This window comes from Ixodes scapularis, unplaced genomic scaffold (genome assembly GCF_016920785.2).
Source record: "Ixodes scapularis isolate PalLabHiFi unplaced genomic scaffold, ASM1692078v2 PGA_scaffold6__148_contigs__length_123643588, whole genome shotgun sequence".
NCBI lineage: Eukaryota > Metazoa > Arthropoda > Arachnida > Ixodida > Ixodidae > Ixodes > Ixodes scapularis.
The window spans coordinates 82,278,672-82,296,605 of NW_024609881.1; the positions used below are offsets into that span (position 1 = coordinate 82,278,672).

General features: G+C 44.5%; 1 protein-coding gene across 1 annotated transcript in view; it reads left to right on the top strand.

The window, feature by feature from the left end:
- LOC8030253 (TATA element modulatory factor) overlaps positions 1 to 17,934 on the top strand; it is a 41,607-nt gene that overhangs the window by 18,630 nt on the left and 5,043 nt on the right. The window contains exons 13-22 of the mRNA XM_040213986.3: positions 391 to 455; positions 2,282 to 2,380; positions 2,781 to 2,931; positions 3,386 to 3,440; positions 3,988 to 4,089; positions 8,681 to 8,873; positions 10,799 to 10,865; positions 11,284 to 11,376; positions 11,531 to 11,614; positions 16,505 to 16,657. Of these exons, the coding sequence (XP_040069920.1) occupies positions 391 to 455; positions 2,282 to 2,380; positions 2,781 to 2,931; positions 3,386 to 3,440; positions 3,988 to 4,089; positions 8,681 to 8,873; positions 10,799 to 10,865; positions 11,284 to 11,376; positions 11,531 to 11,614; positions 16,505 to 16,657 (1,062 nt within the window). The remainder of the gene's footprint in view (positions 1 to 390; positions 456 to 2,281; positions 2,381 to 2,780; positions 2,932 to 3,385; positions 3,441 to 3,987; positions 4,090 to 8,680; positions 8,874 to 10,798; positions 10,866 to 11,283; positions 11,377 to 11,530; positions 11,615 to 16,504; positions 16,658 to 17,934) is intronic.

The following is a 17,934-nucleotide window of genomic DNA, read 5'->3' on the forward strand; positions in this document are numbered from 1 at the left end:
GTCTTTGCGGGAAGATATTATCTGTGAAGATTGCATTTGTATGGAGAATCGTGTTCTCAATCTAGTTAATCGCTATGTTATTTATGCACAATGCGATGATTGGCTGTATATGTGTTCCGCGGGAAAGTAGACGCAAGGGCCTTGTTCACAAATAGTGCGGCTATTACTCGAGTAAATATGGTAATCTGCTGCCAAAATCAAGCTTTTATTTCTTAAGCTATGCAACAGTAATATTTGTGCGATTCTTGAGTGTTACTGTGCTTATGTAAGCGCAATGGAAACATTGTTCTCAGCAGCAGCAGCAACCATGCATAAAGCTTGTATAAAACTACCAAGCGAAGGTTATTTGAAAGTTATTTCAAGGTCATTTTTCATTTCTTTTGTGCTTAGGAATCCCTTGCAGATGCACACGTGAACCTTGCTGGTGCTATGGCAAAGTTGGACAATGCTTACAGGTGAGTTTCATAGCTAACCCTTGTACTGGGTCATTAATAAGCAGGTTTGTGTTCAAGGTCTATAGATTTGTTTTAGGTTGATATACATATTTCTGCAGTGATTCTGAGTTTCTCTGACCCACAGGGTCTCAGTTTGTACACCTTGAATGCTGAGCACAGAAGATGATGTCAATATGCTCTAATATAGGGTGATTTATATCTTGTGCCATCAATTCGGTGGACCATTTAAGTAGAATTCTGTGTTTTCGGAGTTTATCTCTGGTTAAATTCGGAAGGTGTTTTTTTTTAGTTTGTTTATCGCTGGAATTTATTGTTTTATTGGTGTTTATTTTTTGTTAGATTCCCAATTCTCCGAAATATAAATTTAATTTTACATTCTTATTTTTTTTTAAATAAAAATCAATAATGAAGGACACAAACACACAGTAAATTCATAATACAATTAATCACTGGTACATATATTTATGAACCTGCATTTGGCACTGCCGCCCTTTCTATTGACAGTATAATACTAACCGTGTCACGACAAGTCTTGAAAACAATACTTATTTCAATAAACGTCGGTACATTGAAATAGCCAACCTCCTGGATGCATAAAGCCCTCAGCTGCCCTCACAATCCCACGAAATTTACAGGTTCACATTTTCACTGTAAAGGCCCGTTCACACTCTTGCGACCGAGTACGACTGAAAGAGACGAGATCTCTTAAAACTTCTTAAATGTTTTTAGAATGAGGGAACACACTGGCATTGTGGCGCCAGCTATGCGGTGACCCTGGAACTGCATTTCACGAGAGCGAAGGTTTTGCGGGATTTCCGAGGTGAAATGTGCGTAATACCCATAAAAAGGCTCGTTTATAACATTGACAAAAGTTTTTCGAGCCAAGTAAAAAAAGGATAATGAGCGAGAAATAAAAAAAAATATGCCGGACCGCCGAGTTTACACTGCTTCCCAATAGATGGCGCCAGTGTGTTTTCTGGTTTAAGGAGTTCTAAGGAACCCAGGTTTAAGAGGTCGCAAGAGTGTGAACGGGCCTTTAGAAAAACACAACCCACCCCTCTTCCCTCTAACAAGCACGAATAATATAGTTCAAACTGGAAACCGGAACAGTGGCTTTTGTCAGGGTCCAGAAGTACATTGGCCCATTGCATTGAACAAACTTTAATGAGATGAACGGGAAACTATTTTGTCAATGGTCCAAAATGAAGAACAAACTGAATTGGCCTTTTCTGAGGGCCACTAGCCCTGTGCTTTGACAAACTTTATTTGTTAAATTGTCTTGTTTTATTTTTATTTTTTTTAAATTTTGCCATTGTGACCTTTAAATTCAGAGTTTTTCGGACGAATCTCAATTGTCGAAAACTTTACCTGCGAGTGTTTTTTCATAGTTTATCGTATTTATCCAAAAACACGGAACCCTAGTGTAAGCCATTTGTTCCGAAAAAGTCTTGGGGGAGGTTTTGTCAAGATAGAGAGGTTCTGCTATCATTGTTTTATAAAAATAAAAAACCCTTATTGCCTTTTTATTCAAAAAAAAAAAAAAAGACCTTTTAAAAGAGTATCTGATATTCCTATTTTCTTCTAACTTGTATAACAGAACACGCCAAATATTAAACGCAAATGCATGTTGTTACTTTACCTAGGAAGTGTTGCCAGACTGCACGATAAGAGTGCAGAATGCAAAAATTTAGGAAAACGAAAATACTAAGAATTACGATTCACTTGTGCCAAAGTACTGCGTTTTAGGGGGAATGGCATTGCACGTGGGAACGTAGAGTCATGTACCCATCCACACTTTGAATACGTGTTGCGTTTTGGTGTTGCAGCGAAATTGCCGAGCTGCGTCACGTCAACTCGGAGTGCGAGACTAGGGCAGAGGAGGCAACACTGAGCGCCAAGATGGCTGCCGGGGAAGAGATTCGGAGGTGAGCGCCATTTGCGTTGTCGGCTTCGCTTACAGGCTTTTTTCATCGCCGGTTATACAAAGCGAAATCTGAGAACGATGTGTTCAGATTGTATTACGTGCTCTTAAAGTTGGAAAAGAATCTCCTGAAACCCTCAGTGTGGTAACCAACATTTTGCTAAGAGATGCAGCTCCTGTAGGAGCCAAGTGTCTGTATAGCATTTGAAAGAGAACTTGAATGTGCAATGAAAGTGGAACCTGCATTTATTGCATCTTTTATGCCTTGGTTTCCACGCTGGACAATTGAAGATAATGAACCAGTGTCCGGCATCGTTCCCTTTTCACCGAGAATTTTTTTGCGGGCTCTTCTTCTGCGATTATGGACTTTGACTTTGACTGTGTCCGTGTCTGCTGTCGGCTAGGGCCATGGAGCAGACGAAACTGGAGGCAGCGGCGGAGCGCACAACGCTTTTGCAGCGGATCGAAGAGCTCCAGATGGCGCTTACGGTTGCGGATCAGCGCGCCGAGCGGCGTGAAGACGTGCTTCGGATCAATGTCCGAGAACTGCAGCAGGTAAGTGTCGGACACTAAAAAAGATTGTATTTATAGGCAAGTTCTGTATACTGAAAAAATTAACTGAATATGTCGTAGTACACCTTGTGACGAAGTGAGAGGTTGTAGCTTCGTGTTCTTGTGGACAGGAATACTCTAGAAAGACAGTGTTGACCTCTTTCATGACCAGAGGGAGGACATGATGTGACTGGATTAAAAAAGTTCACAAGGTGAAGCTGAGTTATGGGCATGTTTACGTGCAGCTTTAGTGTGTCCAATATGCATGAAGCGAGTCCTCAATTGTCAGCTGCGACTGACAAACCGGACTGGCTCGCCCTGCATGTTAAAACAATTCAGTCTCGAGTCATCTTCGGTATGTATAATTTCATCCAGTGCAGTCCTCTGTTATTCTAAGCCATTTTAGGTTGAACAAAAATAAATTTGGAGGACTTTTTTTTTTCTTCTGTGTTTCCAGCAACTTCAGGAGGCTGAAGTGCGAAACCAGGAGATCACTCAGAACCTCTCTTCTGGTAAGTTGTAAAAAGTATTTCAAACACAATTTTTTTTTAAAATGAATTTTTACATTATTTTGGTTAGACTGATGATCTCCCATGTGTGAATTTTTAACTACTGCATGTCAACAACCCCTTTTTCCCAACTGTCGGGCTAGTTTGTGGTGTTGCAGCTTTGTTTAGCACCAGGCTGGTGCTGCCACACAACAAACCATTTCTGCGAACGTTGCAGCTCCACATTAGAAACCATACATTGAACCGTGCTGACGTCAAGAGCATCTCTTGAGCCCGAGTACATCGGCATAGTTACAGATTGTATGGAATTAACAGCACTGTAGCATTCAAAAGCCTCATAACTCCATCTTCCGCAAAAAATTCCAGCTTTTCTATTTTTTTTATAAAAGAAAGTGTGTGTTCCAAGAACTGTGTCATTAGAGTGAAATAATGAGAATTTCGTTGTTCCTTTGATGCTAGGTCAGCCGTTTACCTGCCCTACTTGCTTCGGGTGACGTTTCTTGCCTTTTTTGAGTTCCTGCCCGAACGACGTCCTTCCGCCGCGTTTCAGCTACCCGTCCCCTGCTGCGGCAGATCGAGAACCTGCAGTCTACGTTCAGCGTGCAGTCTGCCTCCTGGGAAAGGGTGGAGAAGAGCCTCACCGACCGCCTGAGTGAGTCCAGCTTCTACCGGGGCGCCTCGAATCCGTCTTCGACTGCTGTATTTGCCGTAAAATCCTGTACGAATACCCCCTCCAAAAGACGGATCGACCGTGCGATCGCGGATGTGCGGTATCGGCACACGTGACGAGTGAGCTCGGAGCAGGTTCCTGCGCGATGAATGGGCAGGTTCCTGCGCATTCATCGTGCCATGGAATCCCGAGTTTGTAGAGTCTGTGAGCTGCACGTGCGACGCCAGTTCCTTTTGACGTGTGAGTTCGTAGCAAGCTCCTGCGTGTTTATCGCACCACGAAACGTCAAGTGCTGCGTCTGCGATCTGCGGTGTCGATTTCCACGCCGTGTGGTTGATAGCGCACGGCATAATGGTTATTCGTCATTTTTTAACTTGAAATGTTCTTTGGCTGGTTGTTCGGCATTTTGTGAAGCCTGGATAAAAGTGTGGCCATGAGGCTCGGCACTGATTGGTTGTTGGGTGGGAGAGGAGTGACGTGCTCGACGCCGATTGGTTAACGTGGAGGTCACGTGACCAGAGGGTTAGGCAAGGAGGAGCTCTACCACCCGTGTGCACTGAAAGAGAGGAGCTTGCGATTAAGAAAGGCTCTGGAGAATCGCCAGGTTCATCGGCCCGATTAGCCGTAGTATCACCTCATTCTAGGAACAACTGTCGAGTGTACACATGGTACGTATTACACTATTTGATGAAGAGCTCAGAGAACGTAGGCTTCTGGAAACTCGGAGTATCGCTAAATATTTGTGATGCTAGATCGTTTTACGTATGCAGCACACTCGCCTAGCAATTTGCCGTACATGTTTTTAAAACTTTTGCTCTCTGATTCTCATAGATCACTCACCCCATATTTCTCGCCATTTATTTTGTCAAACTGGATGGGCGTTCGTACGGGATTTTACGGCAGCATCCCTTTGCGTCCGCGCGTCAAAGGTGGTCCCGAAGCGGTAGCAGACGACGTCATGGGAGCTGGCGTGTCATGCCGTCGGCTGTCGTCATCTCGACGGCCGAGTTTATCTCGTGGTAAACGCACCAGTTGGAGACGCTTTCGAGGCATCATACTTCTACCGAAGACCGACGTTGCTGTTAAGTATTCATTTTCACGGCGGTAGTCATTACGGGCTCTTCCCACCTCTGGAAGCGACGTACGTCGTCGGTGCAGCGGGGCGTGGGGCGCCCGTCGTTGACATGGCCAAATGCTCAAAAAAGATTGTCTGCCGCAGCAGTGCTCTTGGGATTCAGTCCCGGGTACGAGGAATTTGTTAAGCGGTTGAGCACACGCGTGCACGTAAGTCTCGTGCGGCACCCGCAAGGTGGCTGCAGTTGCTGTGATGTCGCGATAGAAAATTCTTTATCGTTTTAATGAATGCTAAATTTAATCAAGGCCAGTTGTTGTTATTAAAAGGTTCGGCTAGGTGGCGCAAGCCACCACCCGATTAACAGCCGTAATAATCCATCCAATACAGCTAGAAGGCAAGGCCTGCGCATTGTGTCGTCATTGGTGGATCCCTGGGCCACTTGAAGTGCAAATGCTTGAGGCACCTCAGGAATGCCCTTATTCACGCCCCTTAATTCACCTGGGAATTCAGGGTCGCTGTTATCGAGGTTTATTTGCTCTCTCCAGTGATGTAGGGTTTCCACCTTGCCGATTTTAAGCGCACTAATCCCGAGGCTTGTCGCGATGGGCATTTAATTGTGAAGGACTTGCTTCCTGCCTTTCTTTACCAAACTAACACGTTAACCACAGAAAATAAAAGACAGAAGAAAAAGCTATTGAATGAATTGTGGTCCCTCAGGGTGTCTAGCGACCGGGAAAACCGGGAATTGTCGGGGAAATTTTAATTACTGGGAAAAATCAGGGAATTGTCAGGGATATTGTGAAAAAGCGAGCCCAGTCAGGGAAAATGAGCCGGAAACGCCAACAATGGAGTGAGTGCCCTGAGCAAAGACTTGAGGACTTGGGGGCAGAAGTATAGACTCACTCGATGTAGAGTGTACTACCCAATGCAAACAGAACAGCCGACAAATCCAGTTCAAGGATTGGATTGGATAGGATTGAGAGCGGAACACTAGGCTAGATTCAGTTAGAGCTACTAGTAACAAATGGGGAAGCCACAGACCCCAATCCAAGCCTTAAGCCGAAAGTATCTGAAAGTGCATCTGGCGGTCATGTTGCCATTCGGTTATTTACGTGTGTGGTTCAGCGTCATGTTTTCATCGTGTTTCGGGAAATGGTCTCTTCACTGACAGTGTCATCGGCAAGAAAGTGCTCGTTTATTCCGGACAGGACGAACCCGAATATTTCGGAATGTGCAAGTTAGATTAAGCCCGTGCAAAATGATACTCACTGTGCCCAATGCTCAATGCCTTGTGTTGTAATGGTCTTATATATTTAACCGCTTCTACGGTGGTTAGGGAATTTCACCTTAAATTGTCAGAGAAAACCTGCAAAAGTCAGGGAGTTTAATAATAATAACTTTATTTTCCAAATGAATTGGAGGGACACAAGGGAAAAAGCCTCCAGTGGAGGCTTGACAAGCCATACAGTGACAGGCGCAGCAGCACAAAAAAAAAAAAAAAAAAAAGGAAGTGCACACACGCATAGACATAAGAAAGACAAAAAACTTCATCAGAATTATTATAAACGCTACACAGTAGACAGTGTTGTAGCCCTAAATGTAACCTTATACAGTTCAAACAAACAAGTAGTTAATGGGTAACATAGTAGGCATCGATGAAGAATCACAAGTTCCAATAGAATGAACGCAAATCTTTAGTTTATATGGAGTCTAAACAAATTTTGCTGCTGGCGAGGTAGTTGAGCAATTTAGGTATAGTGTAACGTAAAGTTTGTGTACCATAGTTTGTCTTACAGCCGGTAACCTTCCAATATTCCATGTGTCGGATTAAATAGATGTGATCTTTCGGCACTAACTCGGATAAGTCTGACAAGAAACGCATATTTTTTTTTGTTCTCGGGTTTTAAGTTGATGCATAATCTATAGTCATAGAGGTTAAATATTTTTAGCATTCTGAACTTTGGAAACAAACCCTCACTATGGTAATTATGAGGCACATTACAAATAATTCTCAATATTCGTTTTTTACAATGAATATCGTTTCTGCACATTTGTGAACATCGTGTTACTCCAAACGAGGCTACAGTAATTTAAATGGGACTGAAACAGGTCATTGTATATTAATGGTTTCACGTTAACGGGGGGTTTCACGTTAACGGGGTTTCACGTTAACGGGGTAGGGAAGAACCGTGACGGTGTGTTAGTCCTATATAACATGTGACAGTTTTGTGGCTATGTGTTCAATGTGGTTATCCCATGACATTCGTTCTGAGAAGAATACTCCGAGAGTTTTAAAAGTGCTGACAATTTCTATTGGGATGGAGTTCAATAAAGTGTCTCACATTATTATTACACTCTTGTTGTTTGGCCGAAAAATTATGGCTTTTGTTTTCTCGGTATTAATGTTCATACCATTGTCTCGTGACCAGGCGTACAATTTAGACAATGTTGAATTGGCGACATCGATAAGTTCATCGCTGTTTGTGCCAGGAAAAAAATATGCTGCGGTCGTCAACATATATTACAAATTTTTCCGATGGATTTATATTGACAATATCATTTATATAGATGTTAAAAAGAAATGGTCCAAGTATACTCCCCTGTGGGGTGCCAGACCTAACTGGTTTGATATCAGATGAATAGTTACCAATGGAAAGATACTGATTACGATGGTGTAAATAGGACCTCAAAAGCGATAAAGGCAAACCGCGAATACCATATAAATCAAGTTTACGAAGTAATATATTGTGATTTATGTAGTCAAATGCTTTTGTAAAGCATTTCAAAAGAATAATTTGCTAGACACCCTGTCCCTGATCTTTGCCAACCAGTGCAGTAGGGTTGTACTCTTTTGAAGTTTAGCCGGAAAAAGGGAGAAGTTCTAGAAATGTTAAAATCTGCGGTACACTGTGTTCCCGTGCAACAGCCTGTTTGGCTTGTTTGAAAGAGCCTGTTTCACCTTTGGTCAAAAACTGTTTTGTTCCTTTACACACAACCTGATCACGACCAGCGTCACAGTGTGAATTTGTTGGATACACCGAAGTTATCGGAACAGCTGCGATCCGGGATTCTTCGCCTGCTTTTTGCTCGCAAAGGTGGCAGACGAAAGGAGGGTGCTTTTGGCTAAGCTACAGTGTCGCCTATTGCGTCTTTAAAACGTAAACAAACAAGTTTACTAGCTTCCATAGAGTGCATGTCCCAAGCCGGTTGAGTCGTGCTAATGCTAATGTGGGCCGAGAGCTTTCCAAGATCACTTTATCTTTCTAAAACGTTTGTGCACTCTCTTGCATCCGTGGCCGCGTTGGCGGGTGTGCTTGAGTGAGCTCCGGAGCGCCGCTGCTAACAAACTCTTTGCCCGCACTATTACTCGCTTCTACCTCAAGCTCAGTTGAAATGAACAACTTGAGCTTCGTCGTCAACGAGTTCAACCGTAGATGCGATTGTTTGCAACTCACGTGAGGCACAACACTGACGTTTTGCGATTTATCGCGACGGCAGACGAGGCGCAGACGCACGCAACGTTGCTGGCGGAGCGCGAGCGTTCCCTCGGCGAGAAGTGCAGCGACCTCCAGCTGCGGGCGACGTCCCTGGAGACGCAGAATGCGGCGCTCCGGAGGGAGAAGCAGGAGCTGGTCGCTGAAGTCCAGGAGTTGAGGGAGCGCCAGAGGGACCTGGACGAGTCTGAGCGCAGGTCAGTTGTCGGCTGGCATCTTTTTGGGCTGTTTCACGTGCTTAAAGGGTCACTTAGCTCCTCAATAAGTTCTTTTTTTTTTTTTGTTAGTGTAAATGTAACTTATATGTCACAAAAAAAAAGTGCAATATTACTAATGATATGAGAAACATTTTGCGAAACCAAAACAAGCCTATATTTTGAAGCTGACGTTCCGGAATAGGAGTTTGTTTTAATCTTGCTCTGAAAATTTATTTTGTGGCATACATGTCCTGTTTGGGCAGTTAAAAAAATGTTCTTCTTGGAGTACAGTGTCCTTTTAAAAATCCCAGCACCCTTGAAACCCAATCTCTCGGTGCCTTGGTTCGGTCTAAGCCCTAATCTCAGTGACGGTTCTTCCTGGCTTTGAGGGAAGACGCTGGCTCATCTAGGAGGTCAGCTGTAGGAAAACCGATGCCTATGAATTCTTTCCTGGGGGTCTTACTCTGTAAGAGTACCTAGTTCGAGGGGAGTTGTTCTTCCTAGTTTCGACAGTGGGTATGAACTCACCCAGACAAGGAGCGATAAGGATCTCAAGGAATAGAAACTCTTTCCTAGGGTCCTCCTTCTAGTACCGGGAATATAGATCATCCTAATCATGAATGGAAGAGCAGTGAGTTCCTATACTTTGTTTCATACAGAGTGTTAGTCACGTGCAAATAGTGGAGTTTGAGTTCGAAGTAAATAGTGGTTTTGACCGAATGCTTTCGAATCAAAGATAGAATAGTTTCTCTAAGCGTTTCACTACTACAATATGCTTAAGCAAAAGCCCAACTGAAGTTGTGAAAGTTTTTGCCAATCCCCCTCTTAGCCATTTCTAAGCTAAGTTAATTTTAATCTAACTACCGTAAAATCCAGAGCAAGCACCCACTCAAAGATTGAAGATAATCTTGTAAAACCTCTTCTTATTTCACCAGTATGTAAATATATGCCTTTGGTGCATTTTCCAAATGTTAAAACATGGAGGGTTGGGCACTTATTGTTGATTTGGCGGGTGCTCAGTATTATACGGTCTATTTATTGACTGTGGCTTTTGAAAGAGTAATGCCTACATTGGGATGGCAAGGAAACGACACATTTGACATAAAATTAAGCCTATAGCGATGCCGAGCTAAACCTAATCAAGGGGATTTATAAATAATCTTACTACATGCAAATATCTTTTCATCAATCACGTATGATTAACGCAGGTTGTCAGGATATCTCTGCATATAGTCATACATGCCAGTTTAATTTTCAAAATTCTAGTGCAACGTAGATACAAACATCAGCGAAGTTGTGATATTTATATGTTTTTTGTTGCTCGCGGCGGGTTACCCCTGTTGCGTCCGCTTCTCACCGAGCACCAGTGCACTGCGGAGAAGCCACACCCTCGGAAGCGAGCTTCGTGGATGTTGCTTCCCCGCAGTGCGCCAATGCTCGGTGAGAAGCGCGCTCAACGGGGCTAGCTTACCACAATCAACACTTCGAAAAATACGAACATCACAGGTACATCTCGAAGCAAATATCGAATAGCGTATTATTCTAAGGTACTATTCGAAGATCTCAAACATTCGCGCAATGCCACATAGTGTTCAATGCTGCCGAAGCTGCTGTTGGGAGCGTGTGGCTTCACCAGGCATCTCAGTTGCACGTGCTCTTGTGCGAATTATATGCTAGATAAAGCAACGTGCTCATGCAGGTGGCGTGGACAGTGTTGCACACAATGTATAAAACGGAGTATCGCAATCCATATCTAGGCTGTTAAGGTCGTGTTTGCAGAGCTGGCACTGGGTCTTCTAAGTTGACAGAGTGATGAAGGCTATCGTATCTGTACTCTCTTGACCTTTAACATGGTAGTGGAGAAAGCTGATACCGGAGTATTTACTGGAATTTATGTTTGTCTTGGAAAACTTTTGTGAATGCAGAGAGGCAACTTTCGAAGCCATCAAGACGAGGTTGGAGCAGTCCCTGAAAACGCTTCGAACAGAAAAGGTAATGCACCAAGCCCCAGTTTGTTACAGTGTTTGTGCCTCCTCATTGAAAAGTGCAGCGGCCTATGGCCACTAGTCCTGCAATGTTGCTAGGTTGTTAACAAATTCACCCAAGTTAGCTATTTTTATGTTTAAATTCAAAGCGTAGTTTGTCGCAAAATTAGTGCACTTGGATATGGGAGTCAATCTCCCAGAATCAAAACAAGGAGAGTGTACTGCTGTGCGTGCACTTAAATTGTTTTTTGCTCTGTTTGTGGCACTTCCGGCTCTATCAAAAAGAACTACAGCCTCTGATAATAGTCATAATTTATTTATTTGCCCGCAGTTGACTTTGTAAGGGTCGGGAATCGTCTGTTTAAGTGGGGCGTTGTCAGGACGCCGAGGCACTTTGAGTGACACTCTTCCCATTTGATCTGCAGGAGGAGCTGTCGACGCAGCTTCGCGCGGTTCAAGAGGAACTCGAGAGTGAAGTGCACAAGACGACTCTTCTTGAAGGGCAACTGAGAGCGGAGGTGAGTCGTTGTTTGCTCTTTGTTCTGCCATTATACTTCTGAGCAGCCTCTCGGGCGCATTTCTAACAGACGTTTTATGATGTGGTGAAAAGGATGTTCTTTGGTGCAAAGTGTTGCTATCAAAGTTTGTTTGCGTGGTCAACGTTTTACGCAGCGGGAAAAGCGGAGGGAGAGCTCTGCCACCCCTTCGCCGACCGTGTCGCAGTACAGTTCAGTCAGTGACACCTTCAACTGCAACGTGAGTACAGCAGCGAGATTTTACTCCCAAGTTCAGTTTCAGTTCGGGACCATATTTTTGACTCGCAGTGTCTGTTCGTGCTTACTGCACTGGAATTTCTACTGTTAGACGTGCTGGTTACAAGAGCTGTCCAAATGATGAACGAATTTGAGGGTTGTTGAAGCTGTTGCTTAATTGTTTGTTGGGAACTTTGATGATTTCAATATTGTTGACAACACACGGTGGTGTTTGAGATTTTCAGAGTTGGATATTGTATCCAACATTGGTTTGTTGATATTGATTCTTACATTGGCTTTAAAGATTGGTTTTATTTTGTTGTGTGGTCACTTCCATGAGCTACGTAACATTAACATTCTGCAAGCTACAGTTTCTTGTTAACATTAGCTCCTGTGTGCGAGCTTCGACATTCAGGTCGGCATTACTCCCAACTATGCGTTGTGTCGGCGTCGATTTGAAACTTTAGTTTGAGTCTGCATTTGGGACATTGCTTTAGGCATTCATTCGTAAGGTCGGCTTTAACATTTATTTTGGCGTATAGTATGGGACATTGCTCCAAGAATCTTTGAGAAACATGAAATTCAAGTGCCAATTCCAACAAAGGCTTTCAGCAAAAAGATATTAATTTTTGTTTGCTATTTTGGTTATTTGCTGCATCTATTGACGTTTTGAACCAATCTTTGGGGCAAATCAATGACCGTGAAAGAAATCCGCAGCTTTTCGTCACAGTATGCGAAGAAGTAACAGCGATTGGGCTGTTATTTCGCCTAGCAATGCCCACTTGTATGCACATCCACTTTTTATTTTCCACTCACTGGCATGCAACACAGTTTGGTGGTCACAGAACTATGTAAGAAAGGGAACACGTTGCACATACGGGCCAGCGTCCCTGCCTAAGACTAAATCGGGTGCCGTTAGGAGTGGCGGGCTGCTTTACATCCTGTAGTTCACGCAAATCGAGTTCTGTAGTGAGGAGTGCGTGGTGGCATTCCTTGCCAACCGTAGAAGACACTACTGCCTGGCAAGAATCTAGTGCAGGTGCTTTGCTTGCCGTCACGTGAAACTGAGTTTTCTGCTGGGCACAACGCCGATGCCACAAATACGGCTGGGAAGTCCCCGTAGTAGCTGTCGCCGTAAAAATGCTAGATTTATCTTGATCCTAAGACCGAATTCGGTATACTACACAGAATGCGTGTCCTTTTCTATGCGACGGCGGGCACGTCTCGAATTCGTTGTTTCTTCCCATAAACTGTTAGATTGCGGACGCCAAACGCCAAAACGCCGAACACCGAACGCTGGCCTTGGGTGCGAACAGTTAGTAGACATACCGCGGTAAAGGACACAAAGCCAGCTAGCTTTGCGTCTGCCCACTAGTTGGTGCGGTGGTAGACTGTGGCTCACAATCGTGGGGCGAAAGGTTCGATTACCATTAAAGGGGTACAGAAGCAAAATTTTAGTGCCTATTTCTTTGTGTAGACGTCTTTTTTATGACAGCAGTGCAGAAACACCAGGCTTTTGTTCATAAACGCAAGAAAAGCAATTTTAAAACAAATAAAATGATTTTCTAATGTCGCCTGGTAGTTGGCGTACCGAGCTTTGTTGGAATGCTTGACATCACGGACCGATAGGTAGCGGCACCACAGCACGCCTGTGTTGGAAGAAGGCGCCTGGGAGCGAGCGGTGCTTGGCACACCTCTCAATTCCAGTACACCTGTAACTCGGGTATTCCCACTTGGCTGGATTGTAATGCATTGACGATGAAGCTGGCGCCACCAAGTGACGACGATCATAATTACGGTACCCTGGGCCGTTTATGTGTTCGTTACGGTACGAGTGTAACGTCACGGGCAAGTACTCTGAGACGCATCGCGCCGACTCATTGGCCTTTTTTGAAGTATGTGCCAGAATCAGTTGGTTGGAACGAAATATACAGCCATCCACTGAAAATGCACGCTTGTGATTATCATTTACGGATGTCATGGATCGTATTTCACCCATCTCAAAGTGTTTAGGGGGATATTTCAATTTTCATTTTTGTACCCCGTTAAAAAGACCCTAAAATAAAAAAAAATAAACAGATAAAAAAAGTTTTTTTAAAGGTCATGGATGGGACACATTTTTAAAAATAATTTTACCACGAAATAAAAGCAAAGCTTCGTGCAATATTTAAGCCATTAGACGCCCCTTAGGTGAAAGTCACGGCATGCTCCAAGCCCCGCCCACAGATCGGTGACCCCGCCCATCACTACTGCATTGGCTTGGCTGCTCGGCTGAACACGCTAAGGAGCCTAGTGTCTCCCTTTCGCGATGTCTGGTGCGTCTAGTCTGGCACCTGACACTGCCTGCTAGTCGTGCGAGCAGGTGCGCGGCAGCCTTCAGCATCGTCTGCTATTTTGCCACCGTCTATCGTCGTCTGCAGTGCCTGTGAAACTCTGACACGAGAGCTGTGCATTGGCATCCGTTTTTGCCTCTGTCCATCTGCTATTCTGCCCCCATCTAAAAACTTCTGTAACGCGTGAGACGCGCCACCAGGAAAGCAGCCTTCTAGCGTTCCAAATGCATGAAATAATGGTCCAATACAAACGTCTGTCAGCCTCTATCGATGTGCGGTAGTAGAGAGTTTTAATAGATCGTTCAGGTACTTCAGATAACGATACCTGATACAGTACGGAGCATGGGCAAAGGCGTCGGCGCAGTATTGGATATCGTTATTGTAGCCATCGGAACGTCTACTAAAACTCCGTTATAAGGGGCCGAGAAAATTTTAAAAAATCAACAAAATAAATATGCAGCTGTTCCAGCTTTACCGTTCGTGTTATTTTTTTCATATGGCATCCGCGAGCAAGGTGGGTGAGCACAGGGGCAGATGCAGGAATTTCCTGAGCGGGGGGTTAGGTGTTGGTCAGCGTACCATATGTTTAGGAACCCCCTCCCCCGCTCCTTCATTTTACGCCCTAAATTTTACACATGCAGAAGTCAAGATGGGGGTCAGGACATCCGGACCCCTCTCTAAATCCGCCCCTGGGTTAGCATTACGACGCACAAATAAAACGCGACGTAAAAATAGTCGCTTTGGTTGGCCAGGTGCACTGCAACACTTCAGAGGTACTTGCATTTCAAAGTGAAATGGCGGGAACATAGACAAACTAATGCCCGATTGCCTCCAGCCAAATGGCTCGCCAATTCTTACCTGCGTAGGTGGGTACCTTCTCGGTATTAAACCATGGTTGGGCCGCTTTTGCAGGAACCAACCTCTTTACTCAGCATCAAGACACACAAAGGAACAAATCAAGTCAGATCAAGCAACATAATGAACAAGGGGACGCTAGGCTTAGTCCAGTCCTGCTACGAACCCAAGCACCCGCACGGCGCTTCTGACGTTTCCGGAGACGTGTACTTGCGACAGTTGTTTGCTGGAAACTAAGTCAATCGAAGAGATTGTCCTAGTTTATTTGTTTCTCAAACATAAAAAAATATTGTCCATTAAAAAAACTATTATGGCACGAAGAAACTATTTTACAACAAACATTTCACACGTCGATCATCTTTCTAACCAATGAAAGCCGAGAAAAGGTGCTTATACCCAATTCACACGGCAGCGTAAAGGTAGCTTTAGCACAGGCACCTGTAGTAAAGGGAGCTGGAGATCATACTCGCACAATGCACAAAGGTCCTTTTCGCTAAGGGAGGTCCTGTGCTGAACGGAGTTTGCCAAGCTCCCTTTACAGCTACAGGGAGTGACCTCGGACCCATGAACTCAAAATAAAAATCAGAGATATATAAATATGTCTCGTTTAATGCATTATAACAAATTGAACATATACAAGATATACAAGAAGCAAATTATGAAATGATTCTGAAGACAAATGGGATCGAATAATACATTAATAAGGAACGCCTACTCCAGCTAGCAGGTAGCAGCGGCGGCACGTGGACAATAGTGTCTGCTACAGACCCGAACGCGATGGACCACTGCGAGCTCTTTTTCAAGGTTGTAGACGAGTCGTCAGACTCTCCCGCCCGGGACCTCTCATCCTCGTCGTCGTCCATCCCTTTCGATGGCGTGACTGGTGTAACCGTGAGACCCCGACGTGGTTCGTTTCTGCCGGGCACTATTTAGCTACTTCAGTGAGAACTTTGCAGAAAAATGGAGCTCCTAAACAGCAAAAGGTCGCCCACCTCGCAATGGAAACTGGTAAATGCAGATTATTTAGAGCCAGTGTGGCCAGACGGGTTGGACGTTTTTAAGAAAGACTCATTTAGGTGCGTCTTTAGACTTAGAGAAAAAATAAACAAAGTGCCGCAAAAGCAAACAGAAATAATATTTAGCATTTAAATGTGATATTTCACACACAATAATCAAAAACTGCGCATCAAACAGATTTCGAGGAATAATTGTTTATCACGTGCTCCTCGCAATTTAGCAGGAATGCAATCGACATCAAAAGTGCTCCGTTTATTTATCGTGTGACCAAGAACGTTGTTTACTACAGGTACCTTCAGCTAAGGGGCCTAAGCTAAAGGTACCTTTACGCTGCCGTATGAATTGGGTATTAGTTTTGTAAGCATTGGGCGGAGCCTAGAGTAGGGCTACCCTCCACCTAAATTGCGTCTAACAACGCAAATATTGCTTCAAAAATTTTTTCTTTGAAGATAAACTTGAAAAAAAAACGTATCCCATTTAGGCTTTTTAAAAATTTTTTTTTTTATTTTCAGTGTTTTTTTAACACACTATGTGTAACACACTATGTATAACACACTATGCATAACACACATAGCATGTTAAAACTGCCGGGACTCCCTTTTCCGACGTTGGCGTCGACGAATGCGTACGACGTGTGACAAAAGGTGTGGCCAACTCTCGAATCCCGCCCGTGCCGCTTGCTCCCGCAGCTGTCCGAGGACCTGGGCCACCCGTACTCCGCGGCGAGCACGCCCCGGGTGTCGTCGGTGTACGAGAGCCTACGCGGGTTCGGCGGCAGCACCCTGCTCGAGTCGCTCCAGTCCCAACTCAAGATGCGGGAAGGGGAGGTGGGACACCTGCAGGTAGGCTCTCTTGGCCGTGCGCAAGCTTTTTCTCGAGAGGAAGGCCTCTCGGGACGCCTAGGTGTAGCCTCTCGGGAGGTTTATGTGCGCTCAAACGTCGTAGTGTGGCCGTTGGTACTGATGTGCCATGTGGCTGGGGTGACCGGACAGTTCCGTTTAGAGGTGCATCTCTGCTGTTCTGTCATTTTGTCTCAATGAACCCTCGCATCCCGTTTTTTGTGGGAACTTGCGTGCACACTTGCGAGATGAGTGCTAAGCGAGTGGGAGAAACCTGGAAGAATATGTATTAGATTTGATAAAAACAAACATACTTCTATAAAATTGTAACCTCTAATAGAGTAAATTTAGAGCTCTTTCTATGGTTCCGTCTGTCAGTATGTTTTGTTGGCCCTGACACTTGCTTGGGGCACTTTTCCTCATAACTGGATTTGACATGCTTCTGTTTAGTTTAAAAATGGAGAAGAAAGGTGCCAGTGTACGCAACTAAACAAAGAACATAGAAAAAGTGTGCATCTGCACTGTGAACTCAGTATTAGCGGAGCTTGCTTCTTCTTTAGGCCCTGCTCCCCCGCCGTTGTTTTCCCTCGTTTCCCACGCTGTAGATTAGGGTGACTCTACACGTTGTCCTTAATTATCGTAACGTATGATGCCAAAAAACACAGACAAGCAGGAGGAAGAGGTGAATTAGACACAGCGTAACTCTAGACTTCTCATCTGCCTTTTCCTCCTTCTCGTTTGTGTCTTTTGGCATAGTAAGTAACGATATGGGCTTTGTGTTTTGGGGCAATTTTTCTTTGAATTGGGAGTGTTTTACCAGGCCTACTTTTTCCCGTAGATTCAGCATTTTTCAGTGTTGATCTTTGGCGTCGGACCCGAAATGGGCGTTTGTCGGAGTTGCGTCTAAAACCGATGAGAAAAGGAAGCGAGACGAGAAGGAAGAGGCGGCCTCGCGGACAGTTCAGTTGGGGCCGCGTTCAGAGTGGACACATAAAAAAGCCGTAGATAACGATTTTCTTTCCGTGAAGCTTGGGTTTTTCCCATTTAAGGGCAGCTCCAATTTGGGGTTTTTGTTGGTTCTCACCGATTTTGACGAAACTGGCTCGAGGTCACCTTTTGGGGATTTATTGGTGTAAACGAAAAATATGGCACCCTAGCCACGACGAGCAACCTGCTGGCTTAGCTGGCAACTTCGTTCTTCTTCATCATCATCATTTTTCACGAGCCGGTTTCCAAGTCCAGAACGTCACAAAAGACGACAAGGAAAATGTGACGACGCG